A 26,379-nucleotide genomic window follows, 5' to 3' on the forward strand; every position below is an offset into this window, starting at 1 on the left:
TTATTATTAATCTCAAAGATGATTTGACCCAAACTATTTTCTGCCATCACTGCGGTCTGTTGTATTTCCATTTCAATTCATAACATGTCTGTGAGATTCAGCAAGGGGGTGGTATCACTGGTTGACGCTGCAACCCTTTGCACGAATCTTTGGGAAATCAGGTTTACTGATCTCTCTCAAGTGAGGTAAACGTGATTCAATTTAGAAGGCAAATAAGCCATTAATCTTCCCTGTTGGACTCCCCTTTCCCTCCAAAGCAGTGTGTATCTGTATCTATGCCAAGAGGAGCATCAGCGTTCCCAGCATCACAAGATCTAGCAGGGTTCAGGCTGGCATCAGAGAAGGGGAGAGGAGGTGGCCTGCTCTGTCCTCATAAATCTTAGTTTTAAGTCATTAAAAAAAATAAGGAAAGGTGATAAACTTTAAAGCAAGATGCTCTGTGCCTCACTGAATCATGCCAGCAAGAACATTTGTGGGCTGCCCCAATTATTAGTTTTACTTTTATAACAAAACCTGCTGGGGTTGCTTTAGTTGACCTGCAGCTAGAAACTCTTGCCAGTCTTTTCAAGATGTCTGACCTGGTGACTGTAAACTGTAAAGCAGAACCTGCTAAAAGTGTTGCCTATCGAACTGTGTAGTCAGTCAGCAGTTAAAATCTGGAATGGTGCCTCTTCAACAGCTGGGTCACAGCATTAGTAGTATGGCTGCCTTGGGAAAGTATGACTGAGAATTGGTGGGCTTTTAAAGAGATTTACATTTAGATGACATGAAACAAACCTTTATAGGTTCTGTATTGGTGAAGCAGGGTGATAACTTGCTCCTATTTTTGTGAAAGTTGTCTGGTTTTGAAAGGGCTGCTAATCTCAAGATTTGTTATTTATTCCTATCCTATAAGATAAAATAAAGTATAAAATTCAAGGAGAAAGTATAGCAGAGAGGTGTAATTTCTCTTTCCAGTTTAAATTTTTATTTGCAGCTCTGCTAGTGGTTGTAGCAGCTAAGCTAAAAAAAAGTTAACTTATTTGTTGGGCTGCTTAAATTGCTGGAATAATTTGTTGACAGCCACAGGGCGTCACTGCAGAGGTGGAGTTGTGTGGGGTCTGGGTCAAGTTCTCATTAGAACACAAAGGGTGAAGAGAAAAGACTGATGGAAAATGATGCGTGTAAGATAATGAGCAAGCATGACAAACACTGAGCCTTACTTCAGAAGGTTGTCTGGGTTTAGTTGATGGTGTTGTTGGATTCTCTTGCTGTAATGAAATCTGATTGGATTTGCTTTTGAGGATCAGAGTAACCATCTGAAGCATGCTGTTTAAAGATGATTTGTCCCTGCACTTGTTTGTTGACCCCTAGGCGAACATCTTATGGGAACACCATTAAAATTACTCAATGCAGATATGCTTCAGAGTTTTAAATTATGTATATTTGTGGCATCTTTTATTTCAATATCTTATGAACTAACTACCGTAGCACAAGCTTTGAAGACACTTTATTGTGAGTTAAATTGAGCAGTTTGTACTACTGGGTTTGTATCAGTCTTCAATCTATATTCTAAAACAATGTTTATTTGAGAACCTGAATGACTTCAAGAAAAAAAAAAAAAAAGAAAATAATAAGACCACAGTCTTGGGCAACTCAGAACATCACCCTCGGCAAAACTAGAAATCAGGGGCGGTCATCTTACTTGATGCTTTCTGAAATAAGAGTTCTGAAATTTGTGGGTTGTTTTTTTCTTTTTTTGTAATGTTAACTACCTAAGAATAAAGTGAAGATGTGCAGTTTGTCAGGTAGGAAGTACCTGACAAAGTAATGATACAAACTCTTGCAAAATTGTAAACTTCCCATATTACTAGCAGTGCATTTCTAAACCTTGCATTGGACGTTTTCTGTCTAGTGATGTGCTGCATTATGTGAAGATGATCTGATAATGTCTACATACATAAACAGATATATGTCTAGATATGTTTTGAAGGGTGTGAAAAGATCTTTCCTAAATAATAATGATGTGGAGTTTTTAAGTTGTAGATGCTTGCATACAGACATGGCCATTCTCGTGCACAAGGATTTAATGAAATTATTATTTCGTATTTTGTTACATTAGAAATGTCTCACACATCTATACTGCTTTCGTGCCTCTCCTGTTCTCTTATCTCACGTGCCATGCAAATGGTCAATTTAATCTGTGATGTCTGCAGGCTCTGTCTTGGGATGTTGTATTCTGGGAGGAAGGGAAAGTTGTCAATGAAGTCACATTGTGGTTGCATTTGTATTACCTAGCAGAGCCTCAAGGCTGCAATGCAGTGCCATATCTCTTCCCTAACATGACCAAATACAACTGTTCTCTCTTTGATCAGGGATATTTGTCTGGCACGTTCATTGTCATCAACGTAACGTGCTGCTGCCTCATACATATGGAAAAATGAAATTGAGGTGTGTGTTGGTTAACGAGCAAGTTGTGTCCAAGGGAACAACCCAAGGATTCAGTTGGGACACTTAGTGAGCTGAATTTTTTTTAACTTGCCAGTGGACTACATGGTTTCTACCACCTTCTTGAGTGAGTTCTGTTGCCTGGCTTGCTGCACAGCCCGTCTCAGCCTTTTGCTACCAGTGCTGCTGGTAAACCCCCATGACCTGGGAGAAGGTTGCTGAGCCAGCTGCCAGCTGCCCACTGCCGCAGCGTGGGAAGCTCTTGCCGCAGATCGCTGTGTTGCTAAGCAATGGAGATCTGACAGTGCATTTTGCCGCTGTGCCGGAGAGCAGGAGCAGCGATGCTCCCAAGCCCTGCGGAGAAAATGCATTCGTCAGACTGCAAGGGCATGAGGCTGTTGCAAGAAGGAGCTGAGTCAGGCAAAGGAGTCTGTTTTTCCAATACCTTTGGCAAGTACAGTATAGCTTGGGAGAGTAATGCGATTTCTTCATCCTGATTGTGGTCTAGAAAACAAGAGGTGGCGTATTTCTTGTAACCACTACAAGAAAATGCTTTAACAGATGTTTTTTCAAATTACCCTGGGAAATATTCATAGTTTATTAGACATTTTTGTCATCTGTCATCGTAACAGTTATTGGGCTTCTCAAGCTGCTCTGACACTATCATCTGCTGTCATCTGGTTAGTTGTCATTTACTTTTGAAGTTCACATAGTTGAGTGTCAAGGGTATCAGGTTTTGTGGACCTTTTGCTTTTCTGTGTGGTTTTTTTTTATCTGCCAAATAACCTGCAAATTTATAAACATTATGGAGACAAACACTTTTACTGGGAAGAAACTAGATGATATACCCTAAAGTAAAGACTGAGGGATGACCTTTTGAAAATAGGCTAAAAACTTCTGGTATCTTCTCATTGTAAAATCCTAATGAAGAGACAGGCAGGAGAAACAACTTCTGCTCAGCATCCTTTTTCTGTGCATGTTTTCAGCTTCCGAACCCATGTGGAGGATAAATGAAAACAAAAAAGGAATATGAGGTATATATGTAAACAAATATGTTCTTGACTTCTTGTTGTTTTGATGAGAAAGAATACTTGGTGAGCAGTAGTTTTTCTTAACTGTACATGCACAAGTAACCTACCCATCATTGCCTTTTTCTGTGGCGAATGAAAGGGGAAAGAAAATCTGTTCGTGCAAACTAGTAAAGAGAGGTAATTTCATGATGCAAATGTCAGCCCAATCTCTGTATTTCAGGTTCTATTCAATTTTAAAGTAAATGAAACTGGCCTTAGGACAGGCCTATGCAGCTATATCATCTGCAAAATCAGTAATGAGTGACTACACTGAGACATTGTTGAATATTATATGTACATTGAATGTGTTTGGTTTTTTTTTTTTGGCCAGTAAGACAAATTTTTGGAAAGATAAAATTTTAAGAAAGAATATAACTCAAGAATTGCTAGCCGAATCTGGAATTAGAACAGTGTTCTGATAATGCAAGAAGAGTTCCTTCAAGTTGGACAAAAGATCAAACATGATCATTACTCATCCTCCAAAAATTGCTCACGGTAGGTACCTAGGGAAGAAATGTAAAAGCAGGAAAAGCCTATAGTGAGTGAGTTTTTCTGAGTACTCTGTAGGCTTACAAAAGTTTGTGCAGTGGTAGTGCTTCTGCAGTCAGAGGCAGCAAGTTTGTTTAATTACTTTTAGTTTGTTTTTCCATGATTTTGTCCAATCTGCTTTTGCGTCTGTGCAAACTTAAGAACACCCGCCATATCGATACCAGTACGAGCGGTTCCATAGTTTGATTCTATATTCTATAGAAAACTTTCTAGTTTTGAAGTCTGCTCACTGTCCTAGGTGATTAATTTTGGTATTGGAAAAAAACAGCCCGTAATTCATCTCTTCCTTGCCATTCATGGGTTTGTTTGCGTATGCCCTCAGCTGTGTGCCTGTCTTTCATGGAGAGTCTTGGTCTGTTAAGTCATTTCTCATACATGTGTTTTTTCGTACCCTAAACATTGTTATCTCCTTTCTTTGTGTCTTTTCAAGATCTTTTTTTTTTTTCTTCTTTGAGAGGAAGACTAAAACTTTGTTCTGTTTTTGGTTTTGTTCACTGTTCCTTTCCTAATAATTGTATTTTATATCTTTTAGGCTCTTTGTGGAGCCTAGAAACTCACTATAGGGTGGCTTTTGTGCAGTAGCATTCCTTTTAAAAACCCTCATCCACTGTGTATGGTATTTCCGAATTACTTATAAATATGATGATTTATAAATATTTCCAAGTTATTTTATAAATAAGCATGTGCCCAAGCATTCATCTCTGTAGGATCCCACTGGTGGTTTCCTCTCACAATGATAATTGGTTGTTTACACTCTTTCCTGTCTTTTAAACAATTATTCATCTGCATGAGAACAATATTCTCTTATCCTGTGGCAGGTTAGTTTTCTTAAGAGCCTTTGTTACGGGATGTTCTTACATACCTTCTGTATATATTCTCTGTCCATATGCAAGCTGACTTCTTAAAAAGACTGTAACATTGATGCTAAGATAAGACTTCCCCTTACAAAATCTCTGACTTTTCCTCAGTTCATCTAATTTCAAGTTGTCATCTGATTGTTGCTGCTAATTGGGCAAATAGTGTTTTGTAAACACTGTTTTGCTTCACTACAATAGACATGGTGTTTATTCAGAATACAGTGGTTTTCCAAAACTTGCAGATGTGTGCAGGCAGGATGCAATCTGGCTGTCCATTCCCTCTTAACGGTACTGGTGCCATAGATAAAGACAACTGTGGTTAGCTAAGAGTATTTTTTGAACGTTACTGCTATTTTGTTAAACTGTCACAAGTGTACCTATGCATATCAGGAAGATTCACCATGAGCAGCTGTTGTCTTCTATTCTTTTTAATAGTACAGTATTCCCACTGAATTCTCCTCACCCAGTTTGTATTAGCTCCTGTACAACACATTTAGGTCAGTTGTTCTCAGTGGCTTTTTTACATGTTTCTGAACAGATGATGTTAAATCCTATGGCATTATTCAGAAGATTGAAAATTCTGCCTTTAAAAAAAAAATATGAGATCTACAGATGCAAAGTAGAATTAGATAAACACACCTTATTTTTGTAACCTGCCTTATAGAATAGTGAGGTAAACATCTACATCAAATGGCAATGAAGAAATTAAGTCATAATAGAGTTCAGAGCTCAGGCTCAAATTGGGAACTTTTATTCTCTCTAATAGCGTCCTCTCCTGTTTTTCTCTTATAAACCAGATGGTTTGCTCTGAGGAAAAAAAAAGTATTTGTTTCTCATTGGGAATCTTTGGACTTATGTTTGTTTTGATTTGGGAATTATTTAGGTTGTAGGAATGCTATTCCTGAATTTTAACTTGTTTCCTTTCATTTGGAATTAAGAACAGAGGGTGTAATAAGAAAATGGAATTAAGGCTATGCAGTCTATTTTGGACTGTGTTAAAATATTAAGTAAACGGGCATAACAACTAAATAAGGATTGGCATACTGAGCTCTAAAACTAAATATAGTAAGGACAACAACATGGGTATGTGTACAAAGTGGGAGGCAGATGCAAGTACTCTTTGCTGTCATCTGAAGCCAGCAGATGTACCAGGCAGCTGCAATTCAGAAGCAGGTCAACCGCGTGAGTGCAGCACTGTGCTCGTGCCTAATACACTTTGTCTTCTATCGGAGATTGTTCACTCAAGTTTTGCACCATTCTGATGAAATTTTATGGCTACCAAAGTGAAATTAGCTCCTTTTCAGCCATCTTAAAGAAAATTTAGAATATAGTTTGGACTAAAATGTGTGGAAGTGGCCCAAGCTTTTGATTATCTAAAGATGGAAAAGCTTGTGTGACATGATGGCTGTTCGAGGTATGGTTTTTGTGATGCTCTTCCTACTGCCTAGCTGACAAAGTAGTTTAGCTCCAAGAAATTGTATCTTTACTGTCTTGGAAGATCAGTACTTAGCTTGCTTCATGCATAAGATTTCTGCACTCAGGTCACAGAACTATACTCAAGTCCAGATAACATCTTGCTCTCTTATTTACTGTAAAATATTAATCTTGCTTTGCTTGCTGCTGGGCTTAACTGACTGCTGTCTGTATTTAGGTTCTGCATCCTTCTGAGCCCTCATTCACAGATGTTCTTTGCTTCAATCTTCCACTTCCTGGTTTCTCAAAATGGAGTTGCTCCAGATCTGTATTTTTGGTTAGTTTTGATTGACTGTTTCATGTGTGTAGCTGACTGCCATAACCATTCACTTCTCACCTGTTATTCTTGCCTCCTTTCTGGCACGCTTCTATCCTCTTTTTACTCAATTTAATGCCATCTCCTCTCCCTCGTTCCTCTTCTTTCCTGACGCTCATCCTAATCTTTCTCTCCTGATATTGCAGCCTTTCAGTTATCGTTAGGTCTTAACCTTCCACTAACTCAGATCATAGTTCTTAATTATGGTCTGCACACAGACTGCTCTTTCCTCCTCCTATCTACAGTAATTCAGTTTTGTGTTTGTGCTTACAAACAAAATAAGGAGGGAAAAACAAAAAAAAAAGGACGAGACGACTGAAAGAAACGTAGAAAATCGAAACAGTCTGGTATTAATACGCTAAGCTCTTTTCAAATTTAGTTTTGAGCACATTCAGGCTTTATACTGGAGGGACTGCATTCAACTCATGTACGAATTTTGAATTAAGCTGAAGGGCCGTGTAGGATTTAGTTGAAGAGCAAAGTGAAGCAATCAAGTGAAGAGCAGAGAAGAGGAAGGTTTACTGTAGTATAAATTCATAGACAAAGTTTTTAAATTTGGGTCTTAAGGACATAGCTATTTAAGCAGCAGTTTGTTGATTAATAATATCTACCTGTAGGTCCACTTTTAGATTCAAAGAACAAAAAATAACACACACTAAAATGCTTCACTCCCATTACTTCCTCATTTATAAAATTAAGGAAAGCATTACAGTTGGTTTTTTAGTGTTATTCATATGCTAAAATACTTTGCTGTCTGGTAAAAAAGATTAGGAACTTCTTTTCATGTTGTCTATTATCAGCAATTTAACAGAACTAAGCAATCAACCTGCTTAGTTTTTTGTTCTGCTTTTTTAATTAGTCTAAAATGTTAAAGGGAATTGGTTTCTTCATGGATACTTAAAGGCTTATTCATTGCATTTTATGGCTGAGCTGAAATCATATGTTGCAGTTTTGTATGAAATGTATGGTTTCACTGACTGATTTTGAGGCATTTCACAGTGGAATTAAACTCTGTTGTTAAAAAGTTTAATTAATTTTCTTAAATGTTGTTCCTTGTGAGTCATTAAGATATTTTACAAGTGGTATGCTTCAATAGTGGCAACTTTATTGCCAGAGCCTCATTAGAGATACAGAAAACTGGGTTGATAATTGTTTGCTTTTAATTTTCATGTTACATATTTTTCTACCACATCTGTGATTGTCTATCACATTAAGAAATCCTGTTGCTACGGTCTGAAAACTTGAATTATTTGAATATTTTTGAGTAGAGATTGCTACACTTTTCCTACATCAGTACAGTCTTGCCCAGTCTGCATTTTTCAGCCATTCTGAAGCTGGCCAAGCAAGAATATCAATAACAAGAATATTTATTTTTTTAAGACCATAATAACTCTGTATTTAATGTCAGGCTGAGTTTATCAAGGAAGCATTTTCAGTCTGTTGTTAGGGATTAAAACATCTGTCTATGTGAAAAATAACTGATCTTTTAGGCTCGAAGTATGCCAGGGTATACTTCCTTGAGGAGATCTTACATCTCTCTTGTTTCTGGAATTGCTGCGATGGCATAGGAAGGCTGTGCTCTATGCTTGGGCACACCCCAGTTGTTGGGTTGCTCTGGCAGTAGTGCTGGACCGCTCTGAAGTTCAGGTCAGCTGCCAGAGCGGAAATTTAACTTTAGGAGTTAAATTAATTTATCTCTCGAGACTTTGGTCCTCTTAGATTCCTTTTGCAAACCGATCCTCCCCCACCCCCAAATTGAACACACCAGTAATCAAAGGCATTCTGCACCAGTAGGAGTAGGTTCTGCTTCCAGTAAATGAGGTCTGTCCAGGGCCCTGAAAAAAAACCAGAACTGGATATGAGTGACTGAGACCAATACTATTTCTGGCACGCGAGGTCTGTTTGTATGTTATGGTTCTGTCCATCAGTATGATCATCCCATTAGCTATGCTGTTTTGAAAGTGAAAGCCATTTCCTTACATCCAGATCTCCAGTCTCTACGCATAACTAACTATAGATTCCAGCTTTCTAATGCTTATGAAGAGAAGTTGGCTTTTTGGAGTTTAAAATAACTTATTTTTCCATAGCAGGGATGGCTTGACACAGAGATACTTGCTATTTGTATGATACAGAGGCAGTTGTCTTCAATAACAGCCCAAATGCTTTTGCGATATCCAACTGCTTGTTTTTCCTCAAGCAATCTTGCCAATTCCCTTAGCTTTCTTCAAAACATAGCTGGTGGTGGTATCCGCAGGCTGTCCTTGTAAACAAGGGGAAGAGTCTCTATTAGATTCCTGTGTGATTTTGTCACTTGTTTAGGAAATACTAAAACTCTACCTTGATTGTAAACAAACTGATGAGCATCCCACTTTTGGATCTTTCATCTGATGTCTTTTCTGCGTAATAATAAAATATTTCCTTTTCAGTCACTTCATAAGGTAGAAGGGTAAGAATGGTTACATGCACCTGTTAGGCCTATTGCATATGACTTTCCTGGGAGGCAGAGTGGCCACATGGTAATTTTTCCACTTAGGCTGGTTTCTTTGACTTTGTAGCAGCCCTGCTCTGACCTAGCATGCATTTCGGTAATGAGATATCCATTTGAATGGCTGTGTTTCCTTCAGGTTTGTTACTCCTCTGACTGGTCTCTGGATAGATGCCAAGTGCGTTGTAAGACACTTGTAACAGAAGAGAATTAGGGCACAGACAGAGAGAGGGTGAAAGGGAAAGAAGGAAAATTCTCTCCTGAGCGAGGCAGGGGAGAGAATAGGAAGAGCAAAAGCAAGAAAACCCAAGGGTTGAGATAAAGATAATTTAATAAGTGAAGGAAAGGGGTGAGAGGGAGGAAGTAACGCAAAGACAATCACTTGCCACCTACCACAAGCAGACTGAAGCCCAGATGGTCCCTGAGGAATGGCTACCTGCCAGACTACCCCCCTCACCCAGCTTTTATCACGGAGCGTGACGTTATATGGTATGGAATATCCTTTTGGTCAGTTTGGGTAGCTGTCATGGCTCTGTCCCCTCCCAGCCTCTTGCCCACCCCTGGCTTATTCACTGTGAGGGGGTGGAGGGGAAAAAAAAGAGAAAGCCTTGATGCTGTGCAAGCACTGCTCTGCAATAGCCAAAACTCTGGTGTGTTATTAACAATGTTTTAGTCGCAAATCCAAAATGCAGCACCATACAGGCTGCTGTGAAGAAAATTAACTCCATCCCAGCCAGACCCAGTACACCTGCTCAGCCCTCAACTCAGGCTAATGAAAGCCCCCATGGAAGTGTTTTTCGGAAGAAGTAATGAGATTTGTGTGTGGTGTATACCTTTTGAAGAAAGGAGTAGGTATAGGTGACGTGTCAAGTAATCAAAGTTTCTGTGAAGCACCTATTTGATGATTGCTTTTCAACTCGGAGTGCATGACTTCAGTTTGCTGGGGTAGAGTTTTTGTCATCTTGTTCCTTACTTACATAACATGTCAGTGTCTCAAATTTTCATAGTCTTCTCTGATTGTATTTGATTTATGCTAGTTCGCATATTTTCTCTAGTACCTCACTGCTCGTAGTCTCTTCTGCTTCCACGTAATAAATACACTAAGCAACCCTGTAGCTGGTATCAGACTTTCTAAATCTCTATACTTATCCTTATAGTATAATGAAAATGGGCTATTTATTTTCTTCATATTCCTTTTGTCATGGAACAAATGACGATGATCTGTCTCCCCGTACTTTGATAGTCTCTTGTGAGATTTTAAAATGATATAAATAAACCAGTTCTTCATCTAACGCTTTGGCATACTGAAAGAATCTTAGTTAGGAAGACCATTTTTCTTTTAATGTCCCTGCTGTTTACACTTAGTCATATGATTTGCTAGATATTTCAGACTGTAGATTTATGTGCTATCAAGTGAAAGAATTATTTGTCTAATCTCAGAAAACTGAAGTCTACCTAAATATAAATCTGACTTACTATTTTGCAGTCCTTTGGAATAATACGCTTGCTTAATGAGAGTGTGCATGATTTTGTTAATAGTTCAGCTATTTCACTGCTAAATTCCTTCCATTAGCTCATGATGGATGTTCTGTTTTATTTAGAAGAATGAGCATTGCATTCATTAGGCAAACTTCATTAAATTTGGAGCTCAATCAACTAGAACTATAATTATATGGAGAGGAAACTTCCTAATCTGACATTTGTAAAACTGAGCCCTTTTGGAATCAGTTATTATCTTATGCAACATGACCAACCGAGCCTTTGTATTGAACAGAGGCAGATCCTGGGAGGATTGCCTTCAGCTAGGAGAAGTGTTATTTTCTCTTATAATTTAATTGTTTTATAGCCTTTTTCACCACAATGAGACATCTGCTCTCTCTGTATCTGGAGCAATAATAGATCAGACTGGTTGAGGTGGTAGTAAGCAGTGTATACCCCTCTAAACTATTATCTCATTGTTTAGAGTTACTTTATTACATTTCAAATTACACCCTCTGCAGTTTAAGTCCATTAAGACTACTATCCTCTTGTCCTTTAAGGCAAAATTTATGGATCTTAGCATGGCTATGAAAGAAAAAAACATAGTCTCTTATGAATGGAAAATGATTTGTCTTTGTGACTTTAGACTGAATGGTTTGTATCAGCATCGGAAGGGGGGAGTACAGCTGCCTGTCCATTGTAGTCTGTTTTCCCTGTAGCACCACGTGGGACTCTAATGCAGGCCAGTGATCTTTGAACACTTGCTGTTTCTTCCTGCTTTAGATTTCAGCTGTTGCCTTGCTGGTAGTGCAGTGCATTTTAAGATGGAGGAGGACAGCTATGACAACATCGTTGCCTGTTCTGGTTAGGTTGTGGACCTCAGCGGATACAAAGGAATTCAGTGGAAGCTGTTATTTAGGAACAAATTAAGAATGGCGTCCTCTCCACATAGTCCTCCAAGAGGGAAGCTGAGAGCAGTTAATTAATTTTACTCTCTAACCTAGCCTAGTGTAGCCCACAAATGGTTTTAAGTTGTATCTATCTTGCAACATGGGTCAGCCAAGGTTTTATGTTAAATCTGTTGTCCTCTGTGTTGCCTTATGTCCAGCTCTGCCCTCTATTCTTGTAGGCACAAGGCTTCTGGGTATGAACTCTGCATTTTGGACTCTTCCCCCTCAATGGCCAGGAGGAGTGAATTAGCTTGCTTTGTGCTGCCTGATTGTCACTAAAGGAAGAAGACTGGGTAGACAATCTGTTGCAAAATATTGACTTGTCATCTCTTGACCTTTTGGAAATGTGTTTAGCCAAAAAAGTTTAAAAAACAATTATTGTTCGTCTGAGTCTTCGTCAAGGAAGAAGTGCTGGTGTGCAGTTAGGATTAGTTACCATACGTTTAAGAAGAAAAAGGAAAAATAAACCAAATTTGGTTGAAATAGCCTACTTACGAATAAGAAACAAGAAAAACGAGTAATTTATTATCGGTTGGGATATACATGCTATCCTTAGGAGACCATGGTAAGAAATAGTTGAGCTCTCACATGGAGTCTAAAAGCTATAACCATACTGATCTGCATCTCAGAAACAGGCACCCGTCACTGCTCAGGGAAGAGGCATGTGTGAGCAGAAGGGGTTTTGCTCAGTAATGTTTTCTTGGATGTTTGTGAGTCTAGGAAATATAGGCGTAAAAGATGAGAGAAAGGGGCAAAAAGGCAGCAGGAGGGAGAGCTTGAACAAACTGTTGTATTGTGGCCCAGACAAAAGCTTAGAGTATGAACCTATGTCTTTAATTGACTCTTAAGGGCAAAAAATGCTGAGCAAGTCTGTTTTGCTCTATCGGACTGCATTTATTTCTGTGGCTGCAAACAACACTGGATCTTGTATGAGACAGGTTGTCAGTTAATCCCTATTGGGGACTACAAGTTTAGGTGAGACTTATATATATGGGGTTGAGGGCTCATTTTAACACTGTGAGGATGAAAGCAAATTTCTTGTCCATATTTGGTGAAGTCGTATTGTTCCGTCACTGTGGGATGTGTTAGGAAACCATGGACGTTTTTGCTCCACTCTGGAGAGAGCTCTGTTCCAGCAGTTCTAGCCTTTTTGATCTCAGCCTCTGTCTGGGTGCATCTATTGGATTCATGAGATGGCAAAAATAATCACGGGCTTTTGCATTTCCATAGCCCTTCTTTCATGGTTCTGTGCAGAGAACTCCATGAAAAAGGTTGTTTAATTGTGTATTTTTAAAGATATTTTCTGGAAGGCTGGAAAGCAGATATTCTTGGGCCCAACATAGTGCTGTCCCCGCTTGTAGGCACTGGAACATACTTCTGAGATCTAGAAAACTGTGGCTGATTGTACAGTGGTGTGTGAACTTTTTTCTGGGGTGGGGGGACACAACGACACACCAATCCATCCTCATGCAATGTATTATCCTCACCCCATGCCAATTATAGAATATGAGAGCTTACTGGTGTGGTTATCACTGTGTTTAAGTTAGAAGGTTTTTATTTTTTGAAACTATTACAAGAGGAGCTTTCACGATTTCCCAAGGTTATGTATCCCTATTCGTTCAAACACCCTGTGTATTTGAAAATGTTATCAATGCAGTTAAATAAAGGAACAGAGTGCCATGGCAGTGTAACACATTCTACATTTACGTCAGAAATACTTTGTCAGCTAATACTGGTTAGTCCTTGTGTCATGGTCTGATTTGCATATATTTGAAGTGATAAATTAGATAACTGTCACATTATGCTTATGAAAAGGTATGAAGTTAAGTGCATGCTGTAGCTCTGCTCAAAGCAACCTCCACTTCAGCACAAGCAATGGAATTTGTCACTTGGCTGAAGGTGTTAAACCTTACAGTACTTATGCACCACAGTGAATTCATTTCCTGAGAGTTACAGGTATGCCTGGTGGCCAATTTATCAAAGGATATGTCTTTTTAATTAATCTCGCGAAAGGTAGTGTGTCCCAGTATATACTTGAATATTCTTAACAAACACCACTGACTTAAGGCTTTCGATATCTAGTTTAAATTAATTAAAACAGATGCACGGCTATTTTTGAAGAAATTAGTTGGTGATTACTTTGTCATAGAGACTGTTGTGTTTAATTTTTATTATTCGGGGAAAGAAATCTCTGCAAATGGAATTAAGCTTGCATGTAAGTATCAGTCATTTATGTGAAAGAAATACAATGAGGGTGATAGCTTCATTCAGTTATTGTTATGCTTGAGGGGAAAAAAAAAATCTCTAAACATGTAAAAATCAGAAATGAATGAATAGAAACAACCAAGCAGGAACACTGTGCTGTAGAAATTCCATTATGGATGAAAAGCACATTAAAAAAATAAAATTGGCTTAACTTGTTAGGAGACTACTGTCATTAAATTGTTAATCATATAGTTATTGTACTGTTTTATAGAATACTGGTATGAACAGTGAAATTGGGCTATTTTCTTAGTGCGTAGGAAGTTTTATACACCCCGTGAAAATAAATAAACCCATGGTAATTCTTGTTTTCCTCTAGAAACAAAGACCCCTGCCTACTAAGGGCAACAGCTTAGGTTGGGGTGGCCTGAGGAGGTCAAGGCTAACGTGGTCAGTGGCTCACCACCTCTTCACCCTGTCTCCCTTGTACAAAGCGATGAGTCACTCATCAGTCAATCCTAAATTGCTGCTATTTCAAGTGAATGGTGTTTTAGGGTAGAGCACCATTGATTTTTGTTTGGCTTTAAATGCTCCACTTTAAGTGGTGACAATTCAGGAGTCCATTAGCACCTCAGAGTGTGGGTCCCTGCAGGCAGTGATGTGAACATCTTGGGGCTGCGGGCTTTATCAGTCAAGCCAAGCCAGGGCATCCCTGCTCATCAGTCCATGCTTTCAGTGGCGAGGTAGCTTCCATAATTGCTAAAATCTGAACGTTTTAGCAGTAAATGTTAGGAAATGCAAGGCATTACTGCAAATACAGATTGCTTTATCTTGCATATGCTTTTTTTTAACTCTTCTGTCCTAGAATTCCTAATAGCTTTTTGAAGCTGAATGTCTTTCTCTCCTTTTTTGTGTCAAAGTACAGTTGCTCGTGTTCAGGTTAGGAAAGCAGATGAAAAGGGTTTTTTTTCTATCTTTAGTCGTCTTTTCTCCCCAGAAGCCAAACTGTGCCAGAGGACTGATGCTTTGAAAGAAAAGTGTGATCCTCTTATGTAGCTGCTAATTCCTTGCTCATTTTGATTATTCTTTGTGCTGTCATCTTTGTAGTAACTTTGGTTTGCTACTGCTCGGGTTATTTTCTCATGCTTGTGATGTTTAAGAAAAGTAATAATCACTTGTAATAGAAATCCTTCTTTTTGCCTGTAGGAAACTCACAAATGGGTGCTACCATAGTAGATGCATTGGATACTCTTTATATCATGGGGCTTCACGATGAATTCAGAGAAGGACAAGAGTGGATTGACAAAAACCTTGATTTCAGTGTGGTGAGTAGAGCTTGCCCTAATATTTCTCTAGTCCTTTTCACAGGGTTCCTCTCAGGGGGGAGACAGAAGAGGTCTTTCAGCTGGAACTTAAAAAGCTTATGATTCAAAGTATCAGAAGTTCAGATGCAAGCTTTAGTGAAATTCTACTCTGCTTTTTTCAGTTAGTGCCAGATAATTATTCAGTCTAAAACCGAAGACCCTAAATATATCAGAGGCAGCATAGACATAATGGTACCATTATGAGGGTGAGCTAAATTACTTTCATAACTTTTGTCTGATCTGAGGCAATCTCAATATAAATTTGCAGAATTAATCTAGGATTTGGGTGGAAGAAATTTACATGACCCACTGGGGTTCAAGTACAGCTTCCTACTTACCAAAAAAACCTTTCTGAAGGTTAATGAGTTGTCTTATGTATACACCAGACTTGAGTAATTTCCTTATGGTTTGAAATTTATAAATAAATACATAAATTTGTTCCTCTTGGATTCTTTTACTGGGAAATAGAAATCATTGGTTTCACTCTACACTGTACCACTGCTTGTGTGATTCATGACTTTAATAGGTATTAAGTGGAATCGTATGCTGCATTGTTGATATTTTTCTTGTATCACCTGTATGTGAATAAAAATACGTCTTTTACTAAAAACCTATGTTTGGGAGTATTTCAAACTTTAGACTTTCAATCATCAGCGCTATTTGAGGAAATCTTTAACGTATTCATATAATCTTTCTGAAATAAGTAATATGTGCAAAATGCATTTACTTTGGATACAAGCAGAATGCATGATATAACCACAGGTGCCATAGAAATAGCATGAAAGGAAAGACATGCCTATAAGTATCATTTCAACTGTGTGCTAATTGGTGGGTCAAATTGTACAGTGTACATTGTAGTGACTTTCCTGTATAAAAGGAAAAGTCTCCCTTATCTCAAAATCTTTTAATAAAACTACATTTCTGTGTCTAATGGGTTGAATGAAGAGAAGTTTAGGGGGGAGACAGATGGGCTGTATGCAGGCAAAGGAGTGAATAGGGTGCAGAGGGAGGCAGAAAGATGTTAAAACTATCTAGTTCCTCTTAATTTTTCAGTGGGTTAAATGAGTCAAAAGATACTGGTGAATTTAGCCCAAGGATATTAATGCGGAGGAAGGCAGTAAAATGGTTTATTCTCTTGAGTTTCTCAGTGGTCTTGCGATACTTGTCATAACATTAAATACATAAAGGCTATTCCTAGGCAGAGACTATGTTAAAATGAAGCTCTGAATTTGAGATTGCACATTGGTAATTCAGGTTAAGAAAACACATTACAGGAATTCTGTAATTATTATTCTACTTTATCCTGTAAACCCAGAATTTTTGGTGTTATGCTTAAATGTAAGAGAAAAGATGCTGAATTATGAAAATGGGTAGTCCTTGCCTTCTTTCTCACCATCCCCAAACAACTTTAATTGCACTTTGTGGTGGTAATATCATTAGAGAGCAGGAGAAAAGCTAATTTGATTTTTAAAAATCAGTTGAAGCTGTAACTAGAATTATCACTTGGTGTTGTGAAGATGTGCACAAGAATTTCAGTATGGATCTAGATACTGAAACAGTACAAACCCTTGCACACAGATTGGTTTGGGGTACGTACTTGCCTCTGCCTTGATGATTTTTTCTTCTTTGATTAGAGAGTTGGTTAATTATTTACTCTTTCTTCCTGTTCTAGAATTCCGAAGTGTCTGTTTTTGAGGTCAATATTCGCTTCATTGGTGGTCTTCTAGCAGCGTACTACCTTTCAGGACAAGAGGTAAGGAGGCTGGAAGGTATCTGTGAAATTTAATGTATTCTAGCAAATGTTGCATGTGAAGAATTTTCTAGAATCCTGGTTTCTCAGTAGTTTGCAAACTAATTTTACAGCAGTGAGTTGTCTAAAGTAACCAGATTCTTAGAGTATGGAATTTTTAAAGCTTGTTTCTTTCAGGTCTTGGCCAATTCAGGACTCTTTGTTAGAGCTTTGAAACGCTTCTTTTATCAAGATGTTTTCAAAAGATATCCACTCAAGTAAACATCAGCCTGAAATGTTAAGTCACTAGCTTCTCATGCCAACAATAACTTGTTTTGATATTCTGTAACTCCATGAAGATAGAAATAATAGTTTTGTCACTTGTCCTGCAAGGCTGTAGGTTTGCTTCACAAAAGCACTACACAATCTTCTTACCATTTTCTCAGTGACAAACTGAGAAATATCAAGCCAATTTCATCACACTTTTGAAACATCTATTTAAAAAGATCAGAGACTTGCACTTCTGAGAGGTTATGCAAAGACATGCTTAGATTGAAAGGATGCGTATACCCAAAGACTTGCAACCTTGGACTTCTTTGGTCTAGCAGTAACATTGCTGTGACCTCTTCATGTATTTTAAACAAGGCTGGAGCCTGATCCAACCTACAGATTGTCATAGCTGCTCTTATGTCTTACCAGCTACCTGTCTTTGGATCTGTTGCCTATGTCTTTGCTTTGTTTGGTTTTACCTGTTGTTTTTCACGTCACTTCTGTAGCCCACTACCTAGAACATTAGGCTTCCAGCCATATTTCATGGCTTAAGGTTTGGTACACTTTCATGTGTTCATATGTATCTTCCTCCTTTGTTTAGGGGAGCGCCACATACGTATCAACAAGTTCTCAGGGATTTTAAGCCCGCAGCCCTAAAAATAACTAGGAGAAAACCCCGTATTTGTTGGCTCTTTAGGTCTTTGGCATCATCCTGGGATCTGGGAATTTGCTCTTGTAGGAGTGTCGTCTTTTTGGAAGAAGAGCTTAGTGGCAAAGCAAAAATCCAGTGTATATCTTGAAAGAAATTGCTAGTTTATTTTTCATCACTGCTTCATCTCCTTCACTGTCCACGCTCTCCAAGCCCCCTGTCTGCAGAGGGATCAGCTGCAAGCAGTCCTTTCTGCTACGCTGATTCACGTAGTCTGTTATAGGAGGCCAAAGGAAAGGAGAAGCACATAATTTTGCCCCTCTTTCCTTTACGGCAACTGAGGAGCTGACCTTGCGTTTGTGGCAGTGAGCCTTTCTCTGCCTCCGGAATCTGTCAGGCTTAGGTCTTGTCACAGTTTTCTCACAGCTCAGTAAGGGTTTTGCCCTCAGGGAGTGATCCTATTCCCCAGTGTTTCAAGTCAGCCTTTTAAATTGGTTGCTCTGGCATCTCTTCAGGAAGACAGCCTTTGTAGCAGCTATCACTTGTGTTAGAGTAGTGGTGAAATTTAAGCCCTGTTGGTTTACACTTCTGTCCTAACAAAAGAAGGCATAAAAAATCACTGAATGATCAGCCCAAATATTAACTTGAGGCAGGTTCTGAATTTCATCTAGGTCAGCATTATTAACCTACCAGTTTTCTTTTGAAGGCCCTCAGAACAGAAGCTTTCTTTTGCTGTCAGACATAAGAAAGGAAAAATGCTTGTGTTTTTGTTTCTGTAGCAAATAAGTTTCATGGAGAGCAGTCTGAGCTGCATGCGCTTTTCAACTTGTGCAGGAGGACAAGGAGCAGCTGAAGTAGCTAAGCTGGAACTGTTGGGAGTAGTCATGGTAGTTCCTACTGTAGTGCAAGTGACCTCAGCAGCATGTTGAAGGATGCTTCCTTTCCAGAAATCTGTATTTCTGTTGCTTGGAGCTCGGATCACATTAAGTGATCACTGTCCCAGGAGAGAGACACCTGCCTCTGAGAACTCCTTGGAGTTGGAAACAGATTTGTTTGAGATGTGATTTCCAATCTGGTCTTCTGTTCCCAAGAAGGGAAGGTATTCCTTAGCTCAGGATTGGGGCATGCTTAATTTCCTTCTTTTACTGCGTTCAGACGTGTGAGGAGACACTTCTTAGCCACTACTAAGACAGGCAAGTCTGATCCCAAGTGTTTGGATGTTTTGCCTGATCAGGTTGTGAACATGCACATGGACTTACGCCTCTAAGGGAGTCTCTCTCTACTGGTAGGTATCCTTCCTTTGTTTATCAAGCTATCATTTACTTGCTCATGTTCCCTTCCCACACCTTCTTGATATTCCAATCCCCATCTCCCTTCCTCCAAGCCTCTACTTCTGTAAGACTGTTGCTAGATACTGGTTTAGAAGGTTTTCATACTAATTTCCATACTTTTGCATGTCATCTTTGATGTATTGAAAAATAGGTCCAATACAACGAACAGGCTGTTTGGAATTAATTCTGGTTTTCCCCGTTTAACTTATATAAATTCTGCTTAGGTCCGCAACAAGAGTTACCTATTTGGTGGCAGTTATAAAAGCTGTTCTTACTTCATTTTGACTCCTGTCACTTAGTGCTGTTAAAGGTGCTATAGTGACAACCATAAAAGAACGTGTCCAAGACTCAGCATCGGCTGTGGAAGTTCAATCATTTTTAAGTGGCCACGTTTGGAGAATTTGATAGTCAGCATGGTTTATCTATATGCTTTTGCCCTTTGTATGAAGAGGGTAATTGTGCTTGATAGGATTTTATCTGATTATGAGTCATAATGGTAGATATTGATCATAGTTTTTAAGTACAGCTGGCTATTAATTTAGATAAAATTGTGATGCTTACTGCTCTTATTAGAAACATGTTAGTTTTTAAAAATTATTTAGCATGTCTAGTGGCCTGACTCTGTGGTCTCCATGCTATATTTTAGCTGTCATGTTACTAGTATTACTCAGAGGAGCATCAACCGTGATCACGGTTTTAATGATGCTGGTTATAGTTGATGGTAAATTTTTAAACCTTTTGTATTAAGATTGCGGGTATTGCTGTCCCTTCTTTCAGTAAGAGTTCCCTCTTACTCACTGCAGCGGATGGGGGAATAATGAAATATGTCTCCCTTAAAACAAAAAAAAAGCTGCTGTTTTTAGCAACTGACAACTTGGCTTAAAATGTCCAATGGCTTGTCCTGTCCAGTGTTGAGTCACAGGGCTTTCCTTGTGAAACATGACACTTGTGAATTTTGTAACAGCTCAACCTTCTACACGTAGGAATTTCTACTGGACTTTCTTGAGTGATGAGCATGTAAAGCTGAAGTTTGAGGAGAATACGTTTTCATGTCCCTCTGGCTGAATGTCTTGGTTGTCTTGCCTCACTGTACCTTTCTGTTGATGTAGAGAGACAAAATTGTTTCTCTGTCTAACAGGCAGTTCTCCTGATTTGGGGAAAAATCACCATCTTTCTCCATTTTTCCATGTCAGAATGCCTTTTGAATAGAAGAAAATCAAGATATGCTTGTGAAACTTGACACAGTGGAAAATCTGCCTGTGCATTCTGTTTCAGTCTTCTGAAGTTGAAACAACACTGAGATTTATCTGGTGGCAGGGGTAGTAGGTCTGCAATCTGGGAGGTCCTTGTTTAAATCCTCCGCACAATAAGTTTTTCCTGGCTGATCATGGACAGGCGATCTGGTGTCTGACTAGGTGTATATTATCAGATCTAAGAGCGTCCCTTCTTTGTCTCAGTTCCTACGTAGGAATGAGGTACCAATCTGTCATTGCTTGACAGATTCTTGGGGTCTTGTTTGAAGCTTTGAGCCTGTGGCTTTTCTCCAAAGTACGTTATTGAAATATATAATGAATATGTGCTAAAATAGTGGAATAGAGAATCATGGAATGGTTTGGGTTGGAAGGGACCTTTAAAGATCATCTAGTCCAACTCCCCTGCCATGGGCAGGGACATCTTTGAATAGATCAGGTTGCTCAAAGCCCCGTTTGACCTGACTTCGAACACTTCCAAGGATGGGGCTTCCTCTTTTCCATCTGTCAAATGGAGTTTAACAGGCCAAATTAACATACTGGCAGTAAAGTATATAATGACTTCTTATCTAAATTGAGCCAGACTGTTTCTCAGTAATCCGTGCAACAATCCTTTAACTTCTATAGGAGCTACACATGGTCTTCATTACGCTTGGGGTGGGACTGTGGTGTAGTTGATAATATAACAAAAATAAGTAGAAATGAAATGTTCCATATGCCTACTTTGGAGTAAACATTGACTATAGCAGCTTAGAATGAAAATCAGCCTTATGTGAATTAAAAAAAAAAACCCAACAAAAAAAACCGCACACCACAAAAACCCCAAGCCCAAAACAAAACAAAAACGCAACAAAAATTTTTTTTGTGGCTGCATTAAGAGACTTGTTTTCTGTCATGCATCATCCTGGGACAAATACAATTTTTGTCTTTAGTTATGAATCCATGTTGTTTTGTAGTTTTCAATGATGCCTATCAAGGCATTATCTAGCCTTTTCCCCAGAACAGTAGGTTCCTTTATGTTTATTCCAAGTTAATTCCCTAGACTTAACTGTATAAGAATGTTTTTATTATTTATTGTTATCTTTAACTTCTTATCCAACATTAATAAAATAAAATATCTTGATATCACTCTATTATATCTAATAGCCTCAGGATAGAAATGCTTAATGAAAGAGTATCATGTATACATAGAGATCAGAACAAGATAAAGCACTTGCATTTCACAAAAAAAGGATGCTATGCTATTGCAAGTTACACTTTTATTATTAGATTGGACCTGTCTGTCCATACAATCTTTTCAAAGTCTCTTTCCAGAGAGTTTCCTCTGTTACCTAGTAATCAGCCATATTGTGTAGCTGTTTTCTCAGGATGTGGCTCTAGAATTCTTTCATCTCCTATGGTGTCTATCCAGTTCTCTGATTTAAGATTTTGTTCAAGATCAGTCGTGTTTGGTGCTTGCTTTTTCTCTGGGTAGCATGAGGTTTTCTCTTCACTATGTATGTTGGTGTTGGTAAATTCTTTTTTTTCAACACAAATTATCTAATTGGTCTTTATTGGGTATATGGTGGATTATGTGTTCTTCCACTTCTTTCAGTCACATTTGTGGATCTGGGTCTTTTTGGGCATCAGGGTAGCTGATACTGATTTCTGAGGGAGGACAGGAGGGCTGCTTTGTAAAATTACTGCCTGTCCAAAACGCTCTCAACTCCTGGCGCAAAAAAGCAACAACCAGGCAAGCAGTAAGAATGAATGGCACCAAGTAGAAAAGAGCTGGCTGATCTTTCGGCATTAATGCTGAAAAAACAAAGCTTGCCAACAGACCGCAGTTATAAGCTGCAGTAGAAGTTACAAAATAGATCTGTGACGAGCGTGCCTGAATGTCTAATCTATGAGAGCAGGCTACCAGGAGACCAGGAATTACAATGTCCTCAAGGCCTAGGACAGTAGAAGGTCTGTCAGAACCTGATGTAGGGTACCACACTGGAATCTTCAGCAGAAATGGGATTTTCTCATGGTGTGCTGAATTAAATGGTCCAAGAGCTATAATTTCCATTATGCTGTCCCCACACCTGGTTAGTGAAGGAGTGATAAGTTCAAGGAAGACATCATAGACCAAGAATGCCAGCAGAAACAAGCTGCAGTTCTTCATATTGTCTGTTTGAACTTCTTTGAGCTCATAAAGGCAGATAGAGATTCCTAGAGCATCTTGCAGGATCCAGGCCCATTGTTCCTCATTTCTGAAGACCAGCCAAAAGACAGCAGTGAAGATACTGAACCCTGCTAGGAGCAGTTTCTTCACTTCCAAGCCTTTGTGAAGATACTGTAAATGAACTTTCTGCTCTCCAAATGGGAGTTTGTTCAAGGAAGCAGAGAGACAGCTGTAGAGCCCAAGTGGTGCATATATGCAGAATAATCCTGTAATTAAACACACTAAATGATCATAGGAGGAATAAAGCATAAGCAAGATAAAGGACTATGTTGCTATGTTTTCGCAAATAAAGAAGATACCAGAGTTGATTGCTGTGTGCTCAAAATCTTGTGGTTTTTTACAGTTGTATTTGATGAATTGCTGTCATTTCTCCTCTATGGCTCCTGCCCAAGAGCCTCCAGCAGTGACCATACCCACTGCTAGAATGAATGTGATACTCATACTGCATGCCAAATGTCTGTCCAGCTTCTTGAAGAACAGATAGGTAAAGTCGAAATTTTTGAGCAAATCTAAAGGAATAGTAATCTCTTCACAGTGATCCCAATCATAGGCATGTCTACTGTCTCTGGATACTGTGGCATCTCCCCTGAGGGTTAATAATCCTTGAGTACCATTTATTCCTTGGAGGCTGGAGCTCTCGAAGTTGCAGTTGCCCTTTCTCTCTGAGGCAATTCTAGTGATAAGGCCCCTGCCATCACCATCATCCTCACCAAAGAAGGAAGGAAGACAACATAAGGCTGAGAAGGTGAATTTCTGATGGGGCTGGAACCAGTAAGGTTGGCTATCCCTGCTCTTCAGGAAGCATCCCCAGTGAGAAGGGACTGGGAAGCAGTAATCTCCTCCCATCTCTGGGGTAACTTTGAGTCCAATTTGCTGAGTCAGCATTTGCAGAAGAAACAAGAGGAGCAGAAGCAGCAGTGCCACTATCTTCAAGGCATTCTCCATGCTGTGGGACCTCTTCTTACTCATTCCTTGCTTCAAGAAGGTTTCTGTCTTTCCAGAGGGACTCGGCATACTTCCTTGTTACATAGCAAGTCCTAGCCAAGCAGAAATGAGCCCCATCCACTGATAGTTAGAGTCATCTGCATCTCCCCAACTGAGGAAGGAGTCTCCTGCATTCTATATGCTAAGTCTGACCCTTTCCCATGGCTACAGCCCCACCCTTGTCTGTGACACTGTGTGGCTCACTGTGGTGGAAAGCCCTCATCGCCCTGGACACCTTCTGGAGCTTGTTGTCACCTGGAGGGGTTGCTAAACTCCTTCAAATAGCAGCTTTTCTCATAGTCACTCCTCTCCCCTTCTCATGGCTGTGTGAATTGGAAGATGAAGTCCTTTGATATTAGACTTTCACTAATAAATCTTATTTCAGTTTGTAGTACCTTCATAAACTTTCAGCCTTGGTTAAGGATTTTGGTGTTTCCCGTGTGTGTTCCCGGCATGCTTTATTTTCTGCTCTCTCATGTTGTGTGTGTTAGGAGTTGAGCGAGATCCTGTGTATACTGAGAGCAGGAAGCAAAATCCTCTGATGTTGAGAGAAAGTACCCGGAGCAAGCATATCCAGGCGCTTGCTGGAACATCCGTGTGAAATGTTCATTCATGAAAGTTTACAGTATTCTTGTGAGAGTACATGTTATCATGCTAATTTCAGACATCAGTAATTGAGTAGTGGATAGACTTATGGATAAAATGCTGGAGATATTCCCTGGATTTGGGGTGCTTCAGTGAACAGAAGTATGACTGTACCTTGTCTCAGCAATTAGCACTCTGAGAGCCTATGGCCCTCATTTACAGATTAGAGTCCTTAAAGCTTCTGAAAATTCAGCACATTTTCTGAAGCAAGGTGAACCAGAAAAAGGAATGCTGTAGTGGTCTCTGAAAACACAGATTTAACTCTCTTGACTAGCATCTTGTAGGAAGTCTGTAATAAAACCAAACATGGCTTCTGGGTTCCTCCCCACAAAAGTTCAGCTGCAGCTGTTTGCAGCAGGATTTGGGGGTTGTTTCCAGTTCTTGAGTATGTTCTGGGTTGTAAAGAAAGCCAAGTGGCTGAGAATTAGGAGTAGTAAGTGATACATGCTTTGCCTAGAGCTCATTTGCTAGCAGTCATAAAGAGATTTCTAAGGTGTGGAGGAGTAACCCCATCTTGCCTTTAGAGTGACTAAGCATCTTATCTGGTGTGGAGAGAGTGCACAAGGTACCTGTTGCTTTTTTTCATGAAGTGGAGCTTCATAAATCATTAAAACTCTCGGTGTGACTGGTAGTGGCAAATAAAACATTCCTACTAGCAATAATGCGTGGAATGACAGAAGCCCAGAGATGGATAGAGGGTCAGTTGTTGCGCAGAGTACATGGCTGTGCTTGAGAAACGGCATCAAGTAAGGAAAACAAAGTGAATATTATTCTAACGGCTGTTGTGTGATAGTGGCAGGAGGACACTTACACCATTATGACAAAGTGTTCTTGTCTGCTGCTGATTTATTAATACAATAAAAAGGATGGGTGGTTGTTTTATTTTTGTTGAACAAAGTTATTTATGGTATTTGCAATATAAAAAAAAGACTAATATTTTACTGTTTTTACCTTTGCCAGCCTTAGATATAAAGCAGTTTCTTTACATGATTGTCTTTCTCATCCTTATAAACACCATCAAAATGACATATATTTCTGGGCAAGATTATAATAGAATTCGCATGGATAAATCCAGCCTGAAATCTGTCATTTAAAATAGAGAGCGAGGGCTGTTAAGTACTTGATACTCTATTAACAGATAATCAAAATCAGGAAACTGACAGGCAGCATCTCTTCTGTGCAGGAAGACTCCTTAGTAAAAGTATGTTATATATGCCAATGGATATTGCCAATAACTGACCTAAATATATAAAGTATAGGTCTTCAGTAAGCAAGACAATATATTTTGTGAACTGGTTTCACAGAAGTCTTGACTGTACCTATGAAGGGGCTTATCTAAATTAAGTTTTCAAAGGTTTAAAATCTCAGAAGAGATAATAGCATTGTGTGCATCCTATCCAATAAAGATGAGATTTCAGTGTGTTGCCAGGAGATCAGCTGCTTATTCATAAGTGGTCGTGACAGCTCACTGGTCTCTAACAGGACACAGTCTGAAAGAAATCTTTTTTTCTTGAGTTCTAAAGCATTGTCACATATTGGGCATTGCCACTGCTCGCTGTAGTGCAGATTGTAATCCTTGCGCAGTCTCTGTTTACCAGGCTTGTACTAAAAGTTTTCTTGATTGGCAAATGATACTTAGCCCAATTTATTGCTGCATCTTGGTACCGCACGGCACCCGAAGAGGAAGAAAGGAAGGAAAGATTGACTTCGTTGCAATTTTGTTTCCTCTAAGTCTGATTGGAAATAGCTTTGCCTGTTGATATAGCATGCTTTAAACAGGTGAAAATAAAGAACAAGCTGTTTTAGCAATAGAAAATACAATTAACTATGCAGTAATAGCCACTCTTAAAACTCACTCTTTGGTCATGTTCCTGCAGAGGGCTGTAAAAGCTAAGAAAGAATAGATCATTTGTAACTACTCGCATGTCACATATCTCCTGATGACCATATCTATTAGGTTTTGGCCCCCTCTTCAGTAGTGTAACAGTCATGCTGATGGGCACCAGTGACAGCAAACACAGTATCTTACCTGCTATTTTTCCAGACATTCATTTATTGGCATTACTGTTGACACAGTAACACACTAATTTCTACCCACTGAGTTTTCCTATGTTCTTTCCTCCTACGTTAACGTCTGCAC

The 26,379-nt window shown here is 39.1% G+C and overlaps 1 protein-coding gene across 7 annotated transcripts in view; it reads left to right on the forward strand.

Annotated features, from left to right (window-relative positions):
- MAN1A2 (mannosidase alpha class 1A member 2) overlaps window positions 1–26,379 on the forward strand; it is a 151,071-nt gene that overhangs the window by 48,408 nt on the left and 76,284 nt on the right. For all 7 annotated transcript variants that reach the window (XR_012676183.1, XR_012676184.1, XM_075165734.1 and 4 more), the window contains 2 exons: window positions 15,015–15,133; window positions 16,845–16,925. Coding sequence is in view for 5 of the 7 variants with exons in the window: in XM_075165734.1 (XP_075021835.1) it covers window positions 15,015–15,133; window positions 16,845–16,925 (200 nt within the window). In the remaining 2 variants the exon portion in view is untranslated. The remainder of the gene's footprint in view (window positions 1–15,014; window positions 15,134–16,844; window positions 16,926–26,379) is intronic.

The sequence above is a fragment of the Calonectris borealis genome, chromosome 1 (genome assembly GCF_964195595.1).
Source record: "Calonectris borealis chromosome 1, bCalBor7.hap1.2, whole genome shotgun sequence".
Lineage (NCBI taxonomy): Eukaryota > Metazoa > Chordata > Aves > Procellariiformes > Procellariidae > Calonectris > Calonectris borealis.